The 15335-nt window shown below is 48.7% G+C and overlaps 1 protein-coding gene across 1 annotated transcript; it reads right to left on the bottom strand.

Annotated features, from left to right (window-relative positions):
- Window positions 1-278: 278 nt before the first annotated feature.
- On the bottom strand, window positions 279-15236 carry FAF2 (Fas associated factor family member 2). The gene is made up of 11 exons (XM_066329286.1): window positions 14512-15236; window positions 8579-8647; window positions 8024-8158; window positions 7479-7555; window positions 6185-6323; window positions 4832-4917; window positions 4659-4750; window positions 3079-3256; window positions 1993-2164; window positions 1659-1802; window positions 279-1138 (listed from the first exon to the last, which is right to left on the bottom strand). Exons 1-11 carry the CDS (start codon window positions 14572-14574, stop codon window positions 956-958), a joined length of 1338 nt encoding a protein of 445 aa, XP_066185383.1. The 5' UTR covers window positions 14575-15236; the 3' UTR covers window positions 279-955.
- Between the last annotated feature and the right edge of the window lie 99 nt (window positions 15237-15335).

The following is a 15335-nucleotide window of genomic DNA, read 5'->3' as shown; positions in this document are numbered from 1 at the left end:
ACCTCCCACACCTTTTCCACCTCCCACCTGCTCCAAGAGGGTTGACCCAGCCTCAGCAGCTCCCTCGCTCCCAGCCTGAGCCCACAGGAGGTGGCACAGCAGCACTCCAGCCCTGCCAGCCCCTGTGCTGGACACACTCTTGTCTCACGTAACAGCTCCATTGGCACAAAGTCACCCCCAGTGTAAGACCAGAAGCTGAGTGCACCCACACTTCTGGGAGCCATGAGTCCCACAGCAGCTCCTCCCTGGGGCATGGGCAGAAAGCATCAGCACAGACATGCTAGAGGCAGAGTTTATTACACTACGCAGGCTAAGAACTCTGGGCAAGACCCCACATGGGTAAGAATCGAACCAGCTCTTTATCAAAAAGTTAATACTATAGTCAACCCCAATCTCCTTTGGTCATTACAAAGCAAGAGAAATATTAAAAGAACAGTATTTATACACAGAGGGAAGCTGAAGAGAGTCTGTCCAGCCCTTTTCCCCCCACCCCACTCCCAGCACATTCCGGTGGCTCGGTCTTGTGTCTCTCAGGAGCAGCAGAGTATCAAATCTTGACGAGATGTTGGGTTGCTGGGGTTTTATTATTATTGTCATCAATAAAAGCGATAATTACCAAGAGCTGCCATTCCTGTTCCTCCCCAGGGAGGGCGGAGGGGCGACAGCAGCTCCCCCCTGAGTGCCCACCCCGGTGCAGGGGATGGCCGTGCGCACGCGTCCTCTCGCCAGCGCACACACGCAGCACGGCTGGCACGGGCCATGTGGTCTCTGATCCCTCGTTTTGTATGCAGTCTTTTAAAAAAAATATTGTATTATAATAATAATATGAATTTTTCTCTTTCCGTGTTTTTTTTTTTTCTTTTTTTTTTTTTTTTTTTTGTCTTCTGGAAAAAAAAAACCCAAAAAACAAAAACGAAACAACAAAACAAACAAAAACAAAACCAAAAAAGAAGTGTCAATCGTCCGTGAGATCCTGCACAAAGAGGACTTCCGTGTGGCTGAGTCCGGCCTCCTGCAGCGTGGGGGGGTTGGGCCACTCCTCTGTAGGGAGGCAGGGCAGGACACGGCGAGGGAAGTTGGCCTCAATCTGGAACTTCTCAGGGCTTTCTTTCAAGGAGAACAGGAAGTCGTGGATCACCTGGGAAAGAAGCAGAGAAATAACCGCCAGCTGGGGGAGCAGTGACACAGCCAGAGCGAACCCCTGGCATCTCGTGGGGGAAGGTTCCCAAATCTGCACCATCACTGCACTGTAGACCTGAGAGTCATTTCCTTGGCACACGTCAAACTGGGCTTGGCACAGAGCACTGGGGAGACCAGACACTGTTTCTGGCTCTTCCTACATCTTTATTTCACAGAGAGCAGTGGAATTACAGAATGTTAAGGGGGTTGAAAGGGACCTTAAAGATCACCTAGTCCCACCCTGCCCTGTCATGGGAAGAGACACCTTCCAGCTTTTAAGGAGGTAAAAAAGTTTCTTCCATTTCCTCTCCTCTTCCAGGGTGGTGGAACCAGGCCCCACAGCACTCTCCTTACCAAGGAGTAGCTCTGCCTTGCCAAAGCTCTCAGCAGAGGTCACCATTTGGCAAAGTCCAAGGGAAATAAAGCTTAGCTGAGCCACCTGCAAGTCTCTTCACCCCCTTGCTCTGCCCCAGGCTCACCGTCAATGACTGTGTGAAGTGGAATCGCCGCTCCACTCTGGAATCGTTAGGCAGCTTGAAAATGATCTTGACGCTCTCTGGGTCGTCGGGATGTGGTTCTGGAGGAAGGCATTCCGACCTCCGTTCCTTCTCCTCCTGCAGTGTCTGCAAGGCAAGGGGGGAGCAGGAGCAAAGGCTGTGCACTGAACTGACCTTTGTGCCTGTCCCCTGCAGCACAGCTGCCCCAGGAGCCTCAAAGGACGCTCAAGCCCCAGAAGCATGACAAGCAATTCCTACTGCAGGCAAGGCATCCCACAGGACACTGCAGCCTCTCCTGCAATCCCTCTGCTCTCACCTGCCGCCGCCTCTCCTCTGCCAGTTTTTGCTGTTGCACTTCCTCCTCCTTCTTCTTCTTTCTCTCCCTTTCCTCCTTCTTCTTGCGCTCCTTTTCCTGGTCTGCGCGCAAGGACGCCAGATACGCCTCATCCTGCTGCTGCCTCAGGACTTGGGTCTGGTTCCTCTCTTCCCTGCAAACACGAGTGGGAAGTGGTCAGGGCTAACAGGCCCTACAGTGAGGGGATGGCAGGCTGAGGGCAGACCCAAGGGTGCAGGGACAGCCTCCAACAAATAGGAGCACACAGCAGGTAATGCCTTGAGACACCACAAGCTCCCAAAAGGCCAAGCCAAGTCCCCACAGTCCCTCACAATGAAACTGCTTCCCAAGGGTGGGTGGAAATGAACTTAAAAGGCTTCTCAAGCCCTGCAGCTTGACAGAGCTGACAGACAGCACAAGAACAGTGCCCAGGATTCCTGTCTCATATTTGAGAGTCTTCTTGGTTTTATCTCCTTCAGTTAATTCCTTGCACATTTCATGAATAGGGACGTGTTATTGGTTATTGGGTCCCCATGCAGAGCGTGGGGCAGAGAAGGGACAGACAGAAAATCAAATGGTGGGGTCCTGTTTTGGATCCAACTTGTACATCCTAAGAGTCACAAGGGACTTTTGTGGCCACACCAGAAAAGCTGCCAGAGCTCAGCACAGCCAGCCCAGCCAGCAGCACACACTCACCATCCATCTACCTGTGGACACCAGCTCCCCTGCCTATAATGCCTTTGCTCTCACTTGGATCCCACTGGCTATTGTCCAAGCTTTCTCTGCAAAGCTCCAGCATGCCAAAGGTGTGCTCCAATTGCAGAGAACAGAGTACTCACATCCACCTTTCAGGGGTGGGATTTTGTGTGCAACACATCTGGCTCTCTGGCTATAAAGATGGCCTGAATTTATGGACTGATGATCCCCCTGGCAAGAGGAGAGCCCACGGGCTGTGTTACAGCACGGGAGGTGCTGAGCTGTGTGCCTACACACAGTGTCTGGGGGAAGGAAGGGGACAGAGCAGAGCCTGCCAGAACAAGGTTTGTGTTACTGGAGGTTGCACCCTACCTTTCCAGGCGCTCGGACACCAGGTATGTCTGGTTGGCGTCCATGATGAACATCAGCTGGTTGATGAGGTCGTCGGGCTGGATGAGGCCCTCCAGCCGCCCAACCACGGTCATCCTGCGGTCCTTGAGCATGATCACGGCCAGGAACGGGTACGTGTTCTCCCGCAGAGCCTGGGACACTGGGAACAGCCACAAATGTCACCACCCCATCCACAAGGGCCACCAAGGGCTGCAGCACAAATGTTTCCCATCACTGAGGGCCAAGGAAAGCACCTTTCCCAGACATTCTCTCTCCCAAGGAAGAAAAGGCCTCAGGCTCCATTTTGAAAATTAAACCCTGTAAGTTAGCAAAGGGAGGAAATGGCTTTGGGAGCACAAAGACTGATGGGGGAAAAAAACCCCCAAGCTTTCAAGTAACCAAAAAAGGCTCTTTTAACTCAAGCAGGAAGGAAGTAAATGGCTCTGAATGTCCATTCAAAATGGGACAAAGCCATGGGTTTGAACTGCAGGAAGAGTAACACAGGACAAGCACATGGAAACACTTGCTCAGGTATTTGTCATGGTTGGACTCAGGTAGAAACTGTCATGGGGGAGATGGCAGTATGTCCATGCTGAACATTTCTGAACAAATTTAGGTTGGTTTTGCTGGAGGCAGGCTCTGTCTGAAGCAGGGAATGGAACAGATTATGTGCTTAAGTTACTGTTCATATACAGCTGTTGATGCCCTCCTTGAAACACAAATGGTACAGCAACTTGGAGCCATTGTTACCAATGGAGCCCCTCAAAGAAAACCAGAGCAGCCCAGGAATTTAATGGAAGGCCACGATCCCTTTCAGCTCTTCTTTCCAGGCTGTGACTGCAGAACACTGCAGCGACAAAACAGGAATAAGTCAAATAATGTCTTCTCAGAGAGCTGTTTTCTCAAGTTTTTGATAACTGGGAGCAGAACTATGGAGCCAAGAGTGACCCAAATTTAGCATTTTCCTGACCATGAAACAGAAATGGTGGAAACAACACAGGAGCCATGAACAGAACTCTGGGAAAAGGCTCCACTTGCAGCAAGACCTTACCCAACTTCTGTCTGGCCAGCTATCAACAGCTCTCAAACACAGTGGGTTTTTGAGGAGACAGAGACTGGGTGTGGATTACAATGATTGTCTCAGAAAGGGAAAGAATGCACCTAACAACTCCTTCCTGGCCTCAGGCATCACAGAAGCCAGTGTTATAGACAGATCTAGTTGGATACCTGTTTCTCCACTCAGTTCACCCCCAGCACACACCCACCAACTCCCTTTGATAAGGCACTGAAAGCAGCCTGAATGCCCACATCGATGAGCAAAGAACTATGATTGTCCAGAAACACACAGAAGAGTGGAGGTGAAGATCAGAATGTATTTCCCTGGCACCCAAACCATTTGAGATATCCCAGGAAACCAACACATGTATTTCCCCATGCAATCCTGAAACCTCTTGTCTACTTGCACAAAATACAGTGTTTCACACGTGTAAATTTGTCAAAGAGCATCTGGCTTGTTCCAGAGACAGGAGGGGACAGGTAAAGTCCAGGAGGGACACACTCACCTCTGTATCCCTCTGGTTTATTGGTTGAGCAAGCCCAGAAGAGCATTCTAGTGTTGATGAGGGTGATGACCTCAGGCGCACACAGTGTATTGCTGGGGGATGAGAAGAGACCATGTGAGGGAAGCTGCATTTCAAGTGCAAAGAACAGTTATTTGGGAAATTCCCCTACCTACCGGCAGAACTCATCTGTGTCTTGGTGGTCATCTCCATGAAGATAAACCAACAGGAAGCGCAGCTCCCGCTTGGCATCGTTCAGTGCCTTGGCATAAGAGCAGAAGGGGTAAAGTTACAGAGTGTCTGGGCAAGGGGAATGCAGCACCCACAAGGCTCGTGTGACCCAGGCACTACTCTGCCACTAGAGCAGTTTGAGGATGAACCTGTCAGAGCTTATAAATAAGCCTTTCATTTAAGAGGGCTACAGTGGTGTTCTCTCATATCCTCTCAGGATGTGGCTTTGGAGAACACTGAACTCAAGAGTGGAACTGGGTAGGCAATGACATGGATTGACACTCAGCTGCCTCACCAGACTCAGCTGGCAGTGAAGAACCTCCTTCACCCCCCTGCATTCACAATGGCCAAAGCTGAGCTTTCCCTTGAGCCTGTACAGGACACAATCTTCAGATCACACCAAATGAAAATTCTATTAAAACAGGTAATAAATAATGCTGCAAGACTGCAAAAACCAGACAACAAAGAAAAAAAACCTCTCCCTTTCCACATTTACAGTGTCTGGATTCCACCCACCCAAGAGCATTTTTAACAAGACCACAGGATAAGTGCACAATATGCTCCCTGTTTTACTGGCACTGAGTTTTAGTAGCCTAATCATTCCATGATTATTTGAGTTTGGATTCCAGGAATGACAGAGGAGCCTAAAAGAGCTGTAGAGGCAGTGAGCTCCATCACTGTGCAGTGTGGAGCAGACAGGCACTTGACACTTATCCCAGGCACTTGGGAAACAGTGCTGATCCAGCTGTCTGATGGGATGCTCTGCAGGAGACCCCTCCCTTGGCCAGGCTGAGAGAAGCTGTGGAAGAGGCAGTGTCCATGGGAACAGCCCCCTCAGGTTTGATCTATGGAACACTCGCCTCCCATAATTTCTTAGGGGCTCCCTCTCAATTTTGAGGCTCTGCACTACTGTGAAGTTGCATTGTGATACAAGCCCAGGCAGTTAATCCCAATTTGGTGAACAGAAGGATAGACTCTGGCACAGCACACCAGTTTATAAAAACAAAGGCAGGATTACAAAGAAAAGCTGTCGGCTACAGAGTCACACAGACGGTCGAGGAACAGCCAGAGCAGCTTTGCTTTCCAACTTTGCAGGCTTGGCAAATCATCAAGCCTGGCAGACACTGGTTTCCCAATACACTTGTTCACTAGCTCTCCATTACCCTGTTAAGAGAGTTTGGGGATAAACTTTGGGCTTGTAGATGAAAAGCAACTTTGCCATCAAGGCCCTTATACCATGTGGCAAAATTCCCACTCCCCAGCTCCCCAGGATCTAGGCACCAACATGTGACACTGACCTGGCTGTAAGTTCCCTGGTAGAAGACAGGGTGTATCCTCCCATATTTTTCCTCAAACATATGAATAAATGAAATAATGTCACCCACTGGGTCGGTGACCCGACTACGAGGATCAGGGCGTATAAAACGCAGAGCAAACCTAGGAAGGAAGGAAAGGACACTGGAAATTCAGCTCACTGACTTCTTGAGGAACAGATTTTCTTTTCCACACACAGTCACTGGGTTTCATAAAGAGGAAAAAAGTCACAGCTGAGACCCTTGAACATTTATAATCTGAGCCTGAACTGACTCCCCCTCCAAACTGATACCACTGCTACAGAACCAACTCCCAGTGAAGATTCATCTCATGCCAGGGATCAGTAAGGATCCAAATTCTGTGTGATTAAACAGTTTCAGCTTCCTCTGAAGCATCAGGCATAAGCCACACCAACAGGAGGAGGTTTGAGGAATTTAGTCAAAGATAGGCTGTTAAAAGCCAAGCAATTTTGTCCAGATAACTTTGAAAACTGCATTTCTGCTAATCCAGAACTAACAATTCCAATGCACAAAGAATTGCAGAAATGGAACATTACACTAGAAGTCCTATGAAACTGCCATTCCTCTGAAGCTGAAAAAGCTTCAATGCAAGGCAGATATCCGTGTTGTTTAGTTCTACTGATGCACAGAAGATACACTGGACTTTGGAAATGTCTTTGGTGGGGAAAAAAGCAATACAACAGGGAAAACTGCCAAACCAGTGCAGATGGTAGGACTGCTGGCTATTTCCCACCCTTACCATTCCCTTTTTCCTCTATCAATGCTGTAAAGGAGACAAGGAGAATTAGTGCTTCAGGGCAGCAAAGGGAGAAGAGGCAGTAGACCTCAAAGGTATTCAAATAAAGCAGAGCTGTTTACAGTTTGGGTTTTGCCAAATACCATCCAGAATTAGGGCAGGTTCGCCTGTGGCCCAGCCCAATGGGACATGATTCTGATGTTTATCCAAGAATACCAAACAGCTGGACACTGTTTTGCAACCCCTTTACATGGCATTCAGATTGTAAAGCTTTGTGGAGTTTGATCTCCAATGAAACACTTCATTTACAGAGCTGCAAGGTGCTCTTTTTCTCTGCAATAAGATTTATTCCTTACTAAACAGCACAGGAACTTCACAAGGCTAGAGATAATGCCAGTTAAGCAAAGCAATGGAAAATCTGCCATGAGGCTTAAAGATCTAAGTGACAGAGATCCAGCCAAATCTGAGCTAGTGTGTTCCCTGATGCAGTCAATAAGTGAGTCAGCACAAACAAGGACTTACCTAAATATATCAAGTAACGTGTAATAGGTAAATCGGAATGGAAGCATTATGAAGTAGTAACCCCATCCTAACAGGCCCTGCAATTACAAATAAGGATTTAATTTTCTTAACTATACAAGGATATTAACAGCAGCAAGTCTTACAGGTGCTCGTGCAAATTCATTTGTAAAACATTAATGAAAGTAATTAATACTGCATTCTAGGTAATACACATTTTAGGGGGCTCTAAAAAGAAAAACATTATTACTGTCACATGGAGGGGACAGTCCTTTGTTCCAATTCAACTGATCTAAAAGTTTCACTACACCACAGCAAGACAGTCTATGATAAAAAAAGAAGAAAGTCCTCATACTGTGAATCACACCATGGAGAAAATCTCCACAGCAGTAACAGAAACTGAAGGAATAGCTCCACATTTTGTTTTTGCAAGATAAAATATTTAGAAAGGAGATAACAACATGCAAAGAAAACAATTCCTTTCCCTGCTTTCAAGGTCTGTGTTCATAGAGAAGAAGCAGGACAAAATCCACTGTAAGATAACTTGCCCTTGGCTGTGGCCTTGAGACAACGTAGCTGTAGATCCTGTGGTCAGCTGTGTTGACCTGCAGTGGCCGCAGTGGAGGAGGATTAAAGACACTTGGGACACCCTCTTGCTCATTCAGTCGGTCCTGCACAGCTGCCTTTGACATAAGAAAGAGCAAAGGGAGTTTTCAGGCATTTTAAGGTTTTTATACTCTGCACATTGACAGTGGGTATTACTTGTCCACAGCCCCGGGGCACTTGGATAAGCACAATTCCTCACAAACAGCAACCAACAGTGCTCTTTTCCATATGGAAAGCCCTCTCCATGGCAGCCAGCACACAGGCTCCACGGGAGGCCACACCGTGTGCCAGTCAAGGGATTGTTCACAGCCATAATGACTCTGCTGTGTTTGCCTGAAACCAGATCTCCAGACGTGTGGAGATGCAGCTCTAAAGAGCTCCTTCGGGTAAACCCAGGGGTGGACAGATTAATCTTACTGGTAGGGCTCCCCTCCCACAGAGGGCTACATTTAATCCAGGTACTTGGAAACTGCTACAAATCTCATTTTCAGTGGTACCTCTATGTTCCAGTTGTGCTGCTCCAGTGTGTGGCGACATTGGTCCATGGACTCTATGCCAGTCAAGTCCTAAAGAAGGAGAATAAAAGCAGATAAGTGCCAGGAAGTGTTGCATTTTGACTGCTCTTAACAACCCACGAGCACATGATGGGAGTTTCCACAACACATTATCACAATGCTCATTTTTTGAGAGCAGAGTGACCTGAGCCAGCCCAAATCCGTAAACACATGAGGCCTCAAACAGGCCTTTGCACCCTTCCAGCACCAGCCAACTCGGTGTGCCCAAGGTCTGTCACTACAACAGCACTCAGCACAGTCTAAGGTTTAACACAATATTGCCCACAGGCTTCCCTCTGAAAAGATGCCAGGCCAACGCCCTCAAACATCACCTCGAACTCAAAATACAGACAAAGCATTTCTGAAAACTCAGGATGACTGTTACTCCACTCTCTGCCAGCATAAACAGAAACTAAACCCAAAACGAGCCAGGCATTACCAATGGTGATGATCCCAGCATCACAGGGGAAGTAAAAAAAAGTATAGTAAACAGTGTAGTAAAAAAAGCAGCAACCGTCCAACACAGGGGCCGAAACAGAAAACAGTCCAAATACACTGGCACACCTCAAAGCCAGTGGGCACATTGTAACCCTGTGCCAATCTGAATTTCTGCACACAACATCAAACAATTGTGTCTGTTCTTACAGGAAGCCACATCAAGATCTCCTGAGCAGAGACAAACATTTGCTGAAGAGAAGATCCCTGCCGCTGTGCCACAGAAACATCTCTCCCCACTGCACTTGCTTTAAGGTCTGAGCAGACATTTTCCTTGGTTCCTTGAAAGGACTCTGATACATTCCTGACAGGCTGACCATTGAAGAACGCACTGAGTTGTTTTTTTTACTGGAGAAGGATGGTGCATCTATTCCCCTCCCTGCCCCCCTTCACACATTCCACATGCCATTTCCACCCGAGTAACAAACACTGTGGACAAATGCCCTATTCAGTCTCTGGGCTCAGTTCAAACTTTTGAGCATTTCTTGGCTTCTTTCTCACGAAGTCTCCAGATCACCACCATCTCTCCAATCTAGTGAGCAAAAATCATTGTTTCATTCTGCTGCACAGAACCAATCAGACTGCTTAAAGCATGGTGACTGCAGAAGCTCAGAAAAAAAAGCACTTCAAGCTGCTGTTCAGTGGTGTATAAATATTTATTAAAAAGTAAGTCTGCAGCAAGCCTTGCAAGGGAACACTGCAGAATTGGATTTCATAGAAGAAATAAAGCTCAGTGAACTCAGCTGTTGCTGATAGAATACCTTTAATTATCACTCAGTTTCACCATTTAATGTTTTAGTTTAGCTACCTTTCTTTCAAGATGTGCTTCACAGAGTAAAATTTAAGGTTTGTATTCTGACTTTATTATTTATTTTTTTTATTCCATTTATTTTGAATTCTGACTTTATTTTTTTTAACCTGAACTCCTACAGCAAACATTCCATTGTCTTTTTAGAAGGACAACATTAAAGGCACCTGCAATCTACTCAATTAATTGATTTTACAGTGGAGTCACAATGTGCTTATTCCAGAGCCTTGAAAGTGTTCTGATCACCATTCCTCAGCACCCTGGCAATTCTGCTGGCTTTTACAAAGTTTACAAGACCCAGAAACTCATTTACACCTTTGTCTCTAAATGCCTGGATTATCTGTGAGCACTAAGAACGCTACTGAGCATTTCCTCCTTTTTAAATTATGCAAAATTCTTCTGCAGTTTGAGGTCAGAAAGCAGCAGAGCTATCAAAAAGCATTTAATGAGCACTGAATCACTGCAGCATTTGCAAGACCACCTGAGTTTCACAGAGACATCAGAGGCAGCCAACTTCTCCCTTCCTGACCACCACCACAATGTCAGGCAGCTCTAGTCGCTTCTCAGTCTTCCACACAAGCTCTCCAGGGAGGGGAATTTCCTTGTATCTTTTTTTTTTTTTTCTTTCCTTAGCATCTTAATTCAGCTGTTCTCAACTCAAACCACAAGTGACAAAGCCACTTCAGCACAGCGCTGAGCTCCCACCACTTGTCTGATCAATGAGGCTTCACAACTAAACACTGCAGGGAAAAAAACCTGCCCAGCAAAGGCAGCTTTTAAAACTCAACACCTTGTTGGCTCTTACTCTGATGTGCTCCACTGGATACACCACAGCTCCACGATGTTCTGGGAGACACATCAGGGTTCAGAATGACCCACACCCCAAGTAAGGAATGGCAGGACCACAGTTCAACTGCCACTTCAGGCAACTCTTGCTGGCAAACACTGATATTGGTCATTATCACCCCCAGGACACTCCTACAGCCCCTGCTTCACCAAGTCACGGGAAAGATCAGAAACTTGAAATGCCACATCATTTCCACTGCCTCACTCACAGCATCTCTGGTGAACTTTGTTCAGCCACAAACTTAGGTACATGGCAAACGAGCACATTCTTAGCATCATCAGGGCTAGGAGAATAACCAGCAGCTTCAAACCCTGCTGCTCAGATCCTGCTCACTGTGGTCTCTATTAGCTGCCTTTAAGAGCATGTATCTTACAGACATACTTAAAATCAGTCCCATTAAACCAGCATTCTCAAACATTCAACAAGCTCAACACAGTGGCTAATATTTCAAAAACAAAATATTAAATTCCACAAATGCCAGGAAAGTTCAATAGTGCCTTCTCAACCACCACACAAAGCAAGAGTGTTACTGTAAAACATAACGAAGTTTTTGCTGGAGGTAATTATTTGTATCTCTCACCTTTGAGACTGCCCAGAATCCTCTCAATACTGAAGTAGTGGAAAGTACAATTTCATGGCTCAAAAGCAGAAGGAATACCCCTGAGTGGACAAAGGTTGTAAACTGGACTTACGAAACCGTCGCCTCTGCAGATTCGCTCCGATGTTGAAACCAGCACAAGAGATGCAAATCCACAGGACTCACTGGCACTGCTCTTACTTCCCAACCCACTGCCAAATTCCAGAGAATTGCTTTCCAAGGGTAAAGAACATCTGAGTTCTAACTGGAAAAAAGCCTTAACCAAGAGTTTCTCATTGCATATTACAGCAAATGCATTTCTGAGGGTTTTGATCGATACACTGAGTGGGAAAGCTGCCTGGAGTTTCATGTTTCCTCCTTCCCCTAAATCAGAGCCATATCCAGCCTTGAGCATTCTGTTTTCCCCAACTGAAGTCAGAGATGATATCATGAGTGCCAACTCTTTTGCAAATAACACTCCATTACTTTACATTAGCATATTACAGTATCAGACATCAGCCCAAGTGTAATGGGCACAGATCAATAACCAGATCCTACAAAAGCTGCTCTGCTGTTTCTTCCATCTCCCAAATGAATCATATCTCCACAGCTTTCCTAAACTGTTCACATCAAACTCCTCTCTCCAAATGTCAGGACAGCGAGGTCTTGACAGATGAAACATTTAGATGCTTTTATTCCCTGACATTATTAGCCAGTTTTCTTGCTGTAAATGGGAGGCTGAAAGCATGCAAGAGGCTTTGCTGCTTTCATTTCAAGTTTATCCCAGTTCTCTCTACTGTTTTTTCCCTCCCTCTCTATTAACCTGCCCCAGCATGGTGCAGATAGCTGCCCTGTTCCAGCCCTGCCTACAAGGAAGCTGCTGGTTTCAGCATTCTGCCAGCAAAGCTGTTTGTACGAGCGCTGCAGAACCCACCACACAAACATCAGTGGAATTAATGCAGAGCAGGCACTAACACACAACTGTGCCCAAGAGCTCAGGCCAGGCCAGGCCAGCACATTCACCTCTGCCTGGAAAGGTGCACTCTCCAGCAGAAGTAGGATAAACAGTTTAGAGCAACAGCATCTTCACCCCTAACAGCTGTTTGCTGGATGAATAGCAGCCCTTGCTCAATGCTTCCCTCTGGCTCTCTATTTAACTGAGGGCCTTCTACTTTTTCTTACCTCCTCTTTGTCACCCTGCCTTCTTTCCTAGTCTGCTCTCCTGCTCTATCCACACTGCCGTGGGATATAACCTTCTGTGGAAGTGCAGTACTCTGTCACCATGGAATGCTGCACAGCCCACTTATGATGGCACATCACGGAGTGTGAAGTTATCCTTGAAAACAGTGAAGAGCTCCCTGCAAAGTCAGCAGGGATCCCTGAAGGAATTCCAAGCTGACTTGTAGCAATGTACAAATTATTTTAATGAGACTTAGCTAATCTCTCCAAACACCACGTTCTTTCTACTGGAGCCAGAGAAAAAACTCTTCCAGGTGGACTGATTTAGTTCTGAGGAAACAGCAGGACACACACCTGAGCCCCTCTCAGCCAGGTGTGATGTATCAGAGGAGAAGGAATCACCAGTGGGTGTCACGAGCCCTGGAGAAAGCTGATCCACACACCCCACAAGACAGAGGAGTGAGGATCCTGGCTAGTATCCAAGCATTCTGGACCACAGCTTTCACACCTGGCTCTGCACAGCAGTGGTCTAACTGAAAACATTTCTACCCTTTACAGCCTGAGGAGTATTTCCCTGTGCCTCAAACCAGGGCTGTACAGGAAGCTGGACTAAGGCATGAATCCCTCCTTCTGCCTCCCTGGCAGCCCTCCGTCCATGACAACACCAGGTTGCATTGGGAAACAGGATTATTTCACAGCTGTCCACAGGGGTTTGAAAATAGCAGCAGGGGCAGTGGTGAGAGCAGCTGGTCTTACTTGTCCAGACAAAGCAGAAGAGCAAGAACCAGGATATCTCACAGCAAGAGAATGGGAGCTTTTATACATTTACATGTGCCAAACCCTCTACTCCTCACCAAGCAGCACAGAAACAGCAATTATTAACATTGCTCTGTGCCTTTTATCTGTATTTAATTTGACTGCCCAAACAGCTCAACTTGCAGTAGACTTAGAGAGGACACCTATAAAGCAAGTTTCCTCATAAGTCCAGTCATGGGAGAACACCTCAGCACATTAAGTCAGGGGGCTGTGAATCAGGTAAAGGCTTGGGAAGTCAATGTGTGGAATAAACACCTGCACTGTCTCACCTGGGGAAGGCAGGGCCAGATGCCTCTGGAGTCCCTTTAAATCTACAGGTACATCACACCAAACTTCCAATACACAGTCTTAAAAAAACTAATGTAAAGCGACAAAAGCAGACAAAACGCCCTTGAAAGTAATCATGTTATTTGCAAAAGAACTGCAATCCAAGGGATGCCACACGATGTCCTACAGCTCAGAAACAAACCCGAGACACCTGAAGGTAATTTGCATTGCTCAGCACACTTAATTACTCATCACTGAACAACCCTAAGTATTTCATCTGCCCAGCACTGTTTTCTCCCCAATAAACCACATCTTCCGATTGTGTTTATGATCATCTATCTGCTACACAGCCCCGGGCCTCGCAAACCAAAGGTTAAGCGACTCTGCCCGTGTTGTGTAGCAGACACAGATTAGATCGTTACAGTTTCCAGCGGCGTTACCCAATCGTGAGAGGCAGGAACCACGTTCCACAGAAACCCACTGGGTAACTCTCCCTCGGTGCCAGGAAAGGCTCTCCAACTACGACAAGGAAAATTTTCAGAATAATTAAAATGGCCGGGATTTACCAGGGGGTTTTTTCCCGCACGGAGTTTACTCAGCAGCCACCTCTCGCCTCGTCAATTAGCGATGACAGAACATCGTCCCGACAAAGTCTTTAGGGGCACGGAAATCTCACTCACCCCGGGCAGGACCGGGACCACAGGTGTCTCTCCTCTCACCGTCCCCCCAGGTCCAGCCCGACACCCCACTCCAGGACGGGCCTACCCGGCTCTGTGAGCCCCGTACCCCCCAGCGCCGACGGGGCGGGCTCAGCTCAGCCCGTTCCGTGTCCATGCACCGCCTCCCCCGCTCCCGCCGGCCGGCACGGGCCCTCCGGGACGCGGCACCTGGAACTGCAGCAGCTTCTCGGTCTGCTCCGCCGTCAGCTCCCGTTCCTCAGGCGCCGCCATTTTGCCGCCGCCTCTGACCCGCCGCTCCGTCACTCTCCGGAAGTGACGTTCCCCGCCCACACTTCCACCCCGGCCCCGCGCGGCGCGGCCAATGGCTGTTTATCGGCCGCCGCCGGAACTGCTGGCCCGCATTCCGGACAAAACCGAAGTGCTCTAGCGCCTGTCCGGAGATGCCCGAATCCCATCGGCGGCGGTGGCCGCTCTCGGGTGTCCCCGGCGGGCGCACGTGAAGTTCCGAAGTGTCCGAGCACCGCTCGGTTGTTCTCGGGGCACGCACGAAGAGTTCCGAAGCGTGCCAAAGGCTGCTCGCGTGTTCCCGGAACAGGCCGGGGATAAGGGGGCAGCCCGTTGCTGTGGGGAGCGGGCCCTCAGCCCAAGAGGGGGATATGAGGCGAAGACCCCCGGGAGCTGACTGTGTTCCCGTCACCGCGGGGGCTGCCGGACACCGAGTGGGTCCTGCCCGGGCACCTCCAGTCCCGTCGGGTGGGTCCTGCCCGCTACCTCCGGTCCCGCCGGGCGGGTTCTGCCCAGCACCCCTCGTCCCGCTGGGCCGCCCGTGCGCCGGGCCCAAGATGGCGGCGGCCGCTAAGATGGAGGAGGCTGTGAGGGGCCCCCGCTCCCACCCGCAGCTACGAGCGCCCGCGTGAGGGGTCGGCGCAGCGGGACCGCGGCCAGTGGAGCGCCGGGGGTGGCAGGCGGGCAGCCCCGGCTCCCCGTGCCCGCTGCGGCTGGCGGGGAGGAGGGACGCGGCCGCGGCTCCG

Source organism: Sylvia atricapilla, chromosome 14 (genome assembly GCF_009819655.1).
Source record: "Sylvia atricapilla isolate bSylAtr1 chromosome 14, bSylAtr1.pri, whole genome shotgun sequence".
NCBI classification, from domain to species: domain Eukaryota; kingdom Metazoa; phylum Chordata; class Aves; order Passeriformes; family Sylviidae; genus Sylvia; species Sylvia atricapilla.
The sequence above is the reverse complement of the archived record's forward strand: the minus strand, read 5'-3'. Positions and strand labels throughout refer to the sequence as shown.

Bases quoted from the DNA above. Each gene is read 5' to 3' on its own strand.
- FAF2 (XM_066329286.1), bottom strand. From the start codon at position 14,574: ATGGCGGCGCCTGAGGAACGGGAGCTGACGGCGGAGCAGACCGAGAAG. The intron at 8,159-8,578 runs GTACCACTGAAA...CTTATGTCAAAG, and splicing joins AGCACAACTGGAACATAGAG to GCAGCTGTGCAGGACCGACT. The intron at 4,918-6,184 runs GTCAGTGTCACA...TCTTATGCCAAG, and splicing joins ACCAGGGAACTTACAGCCAG to GCACTGAACGATGCCAAGCG.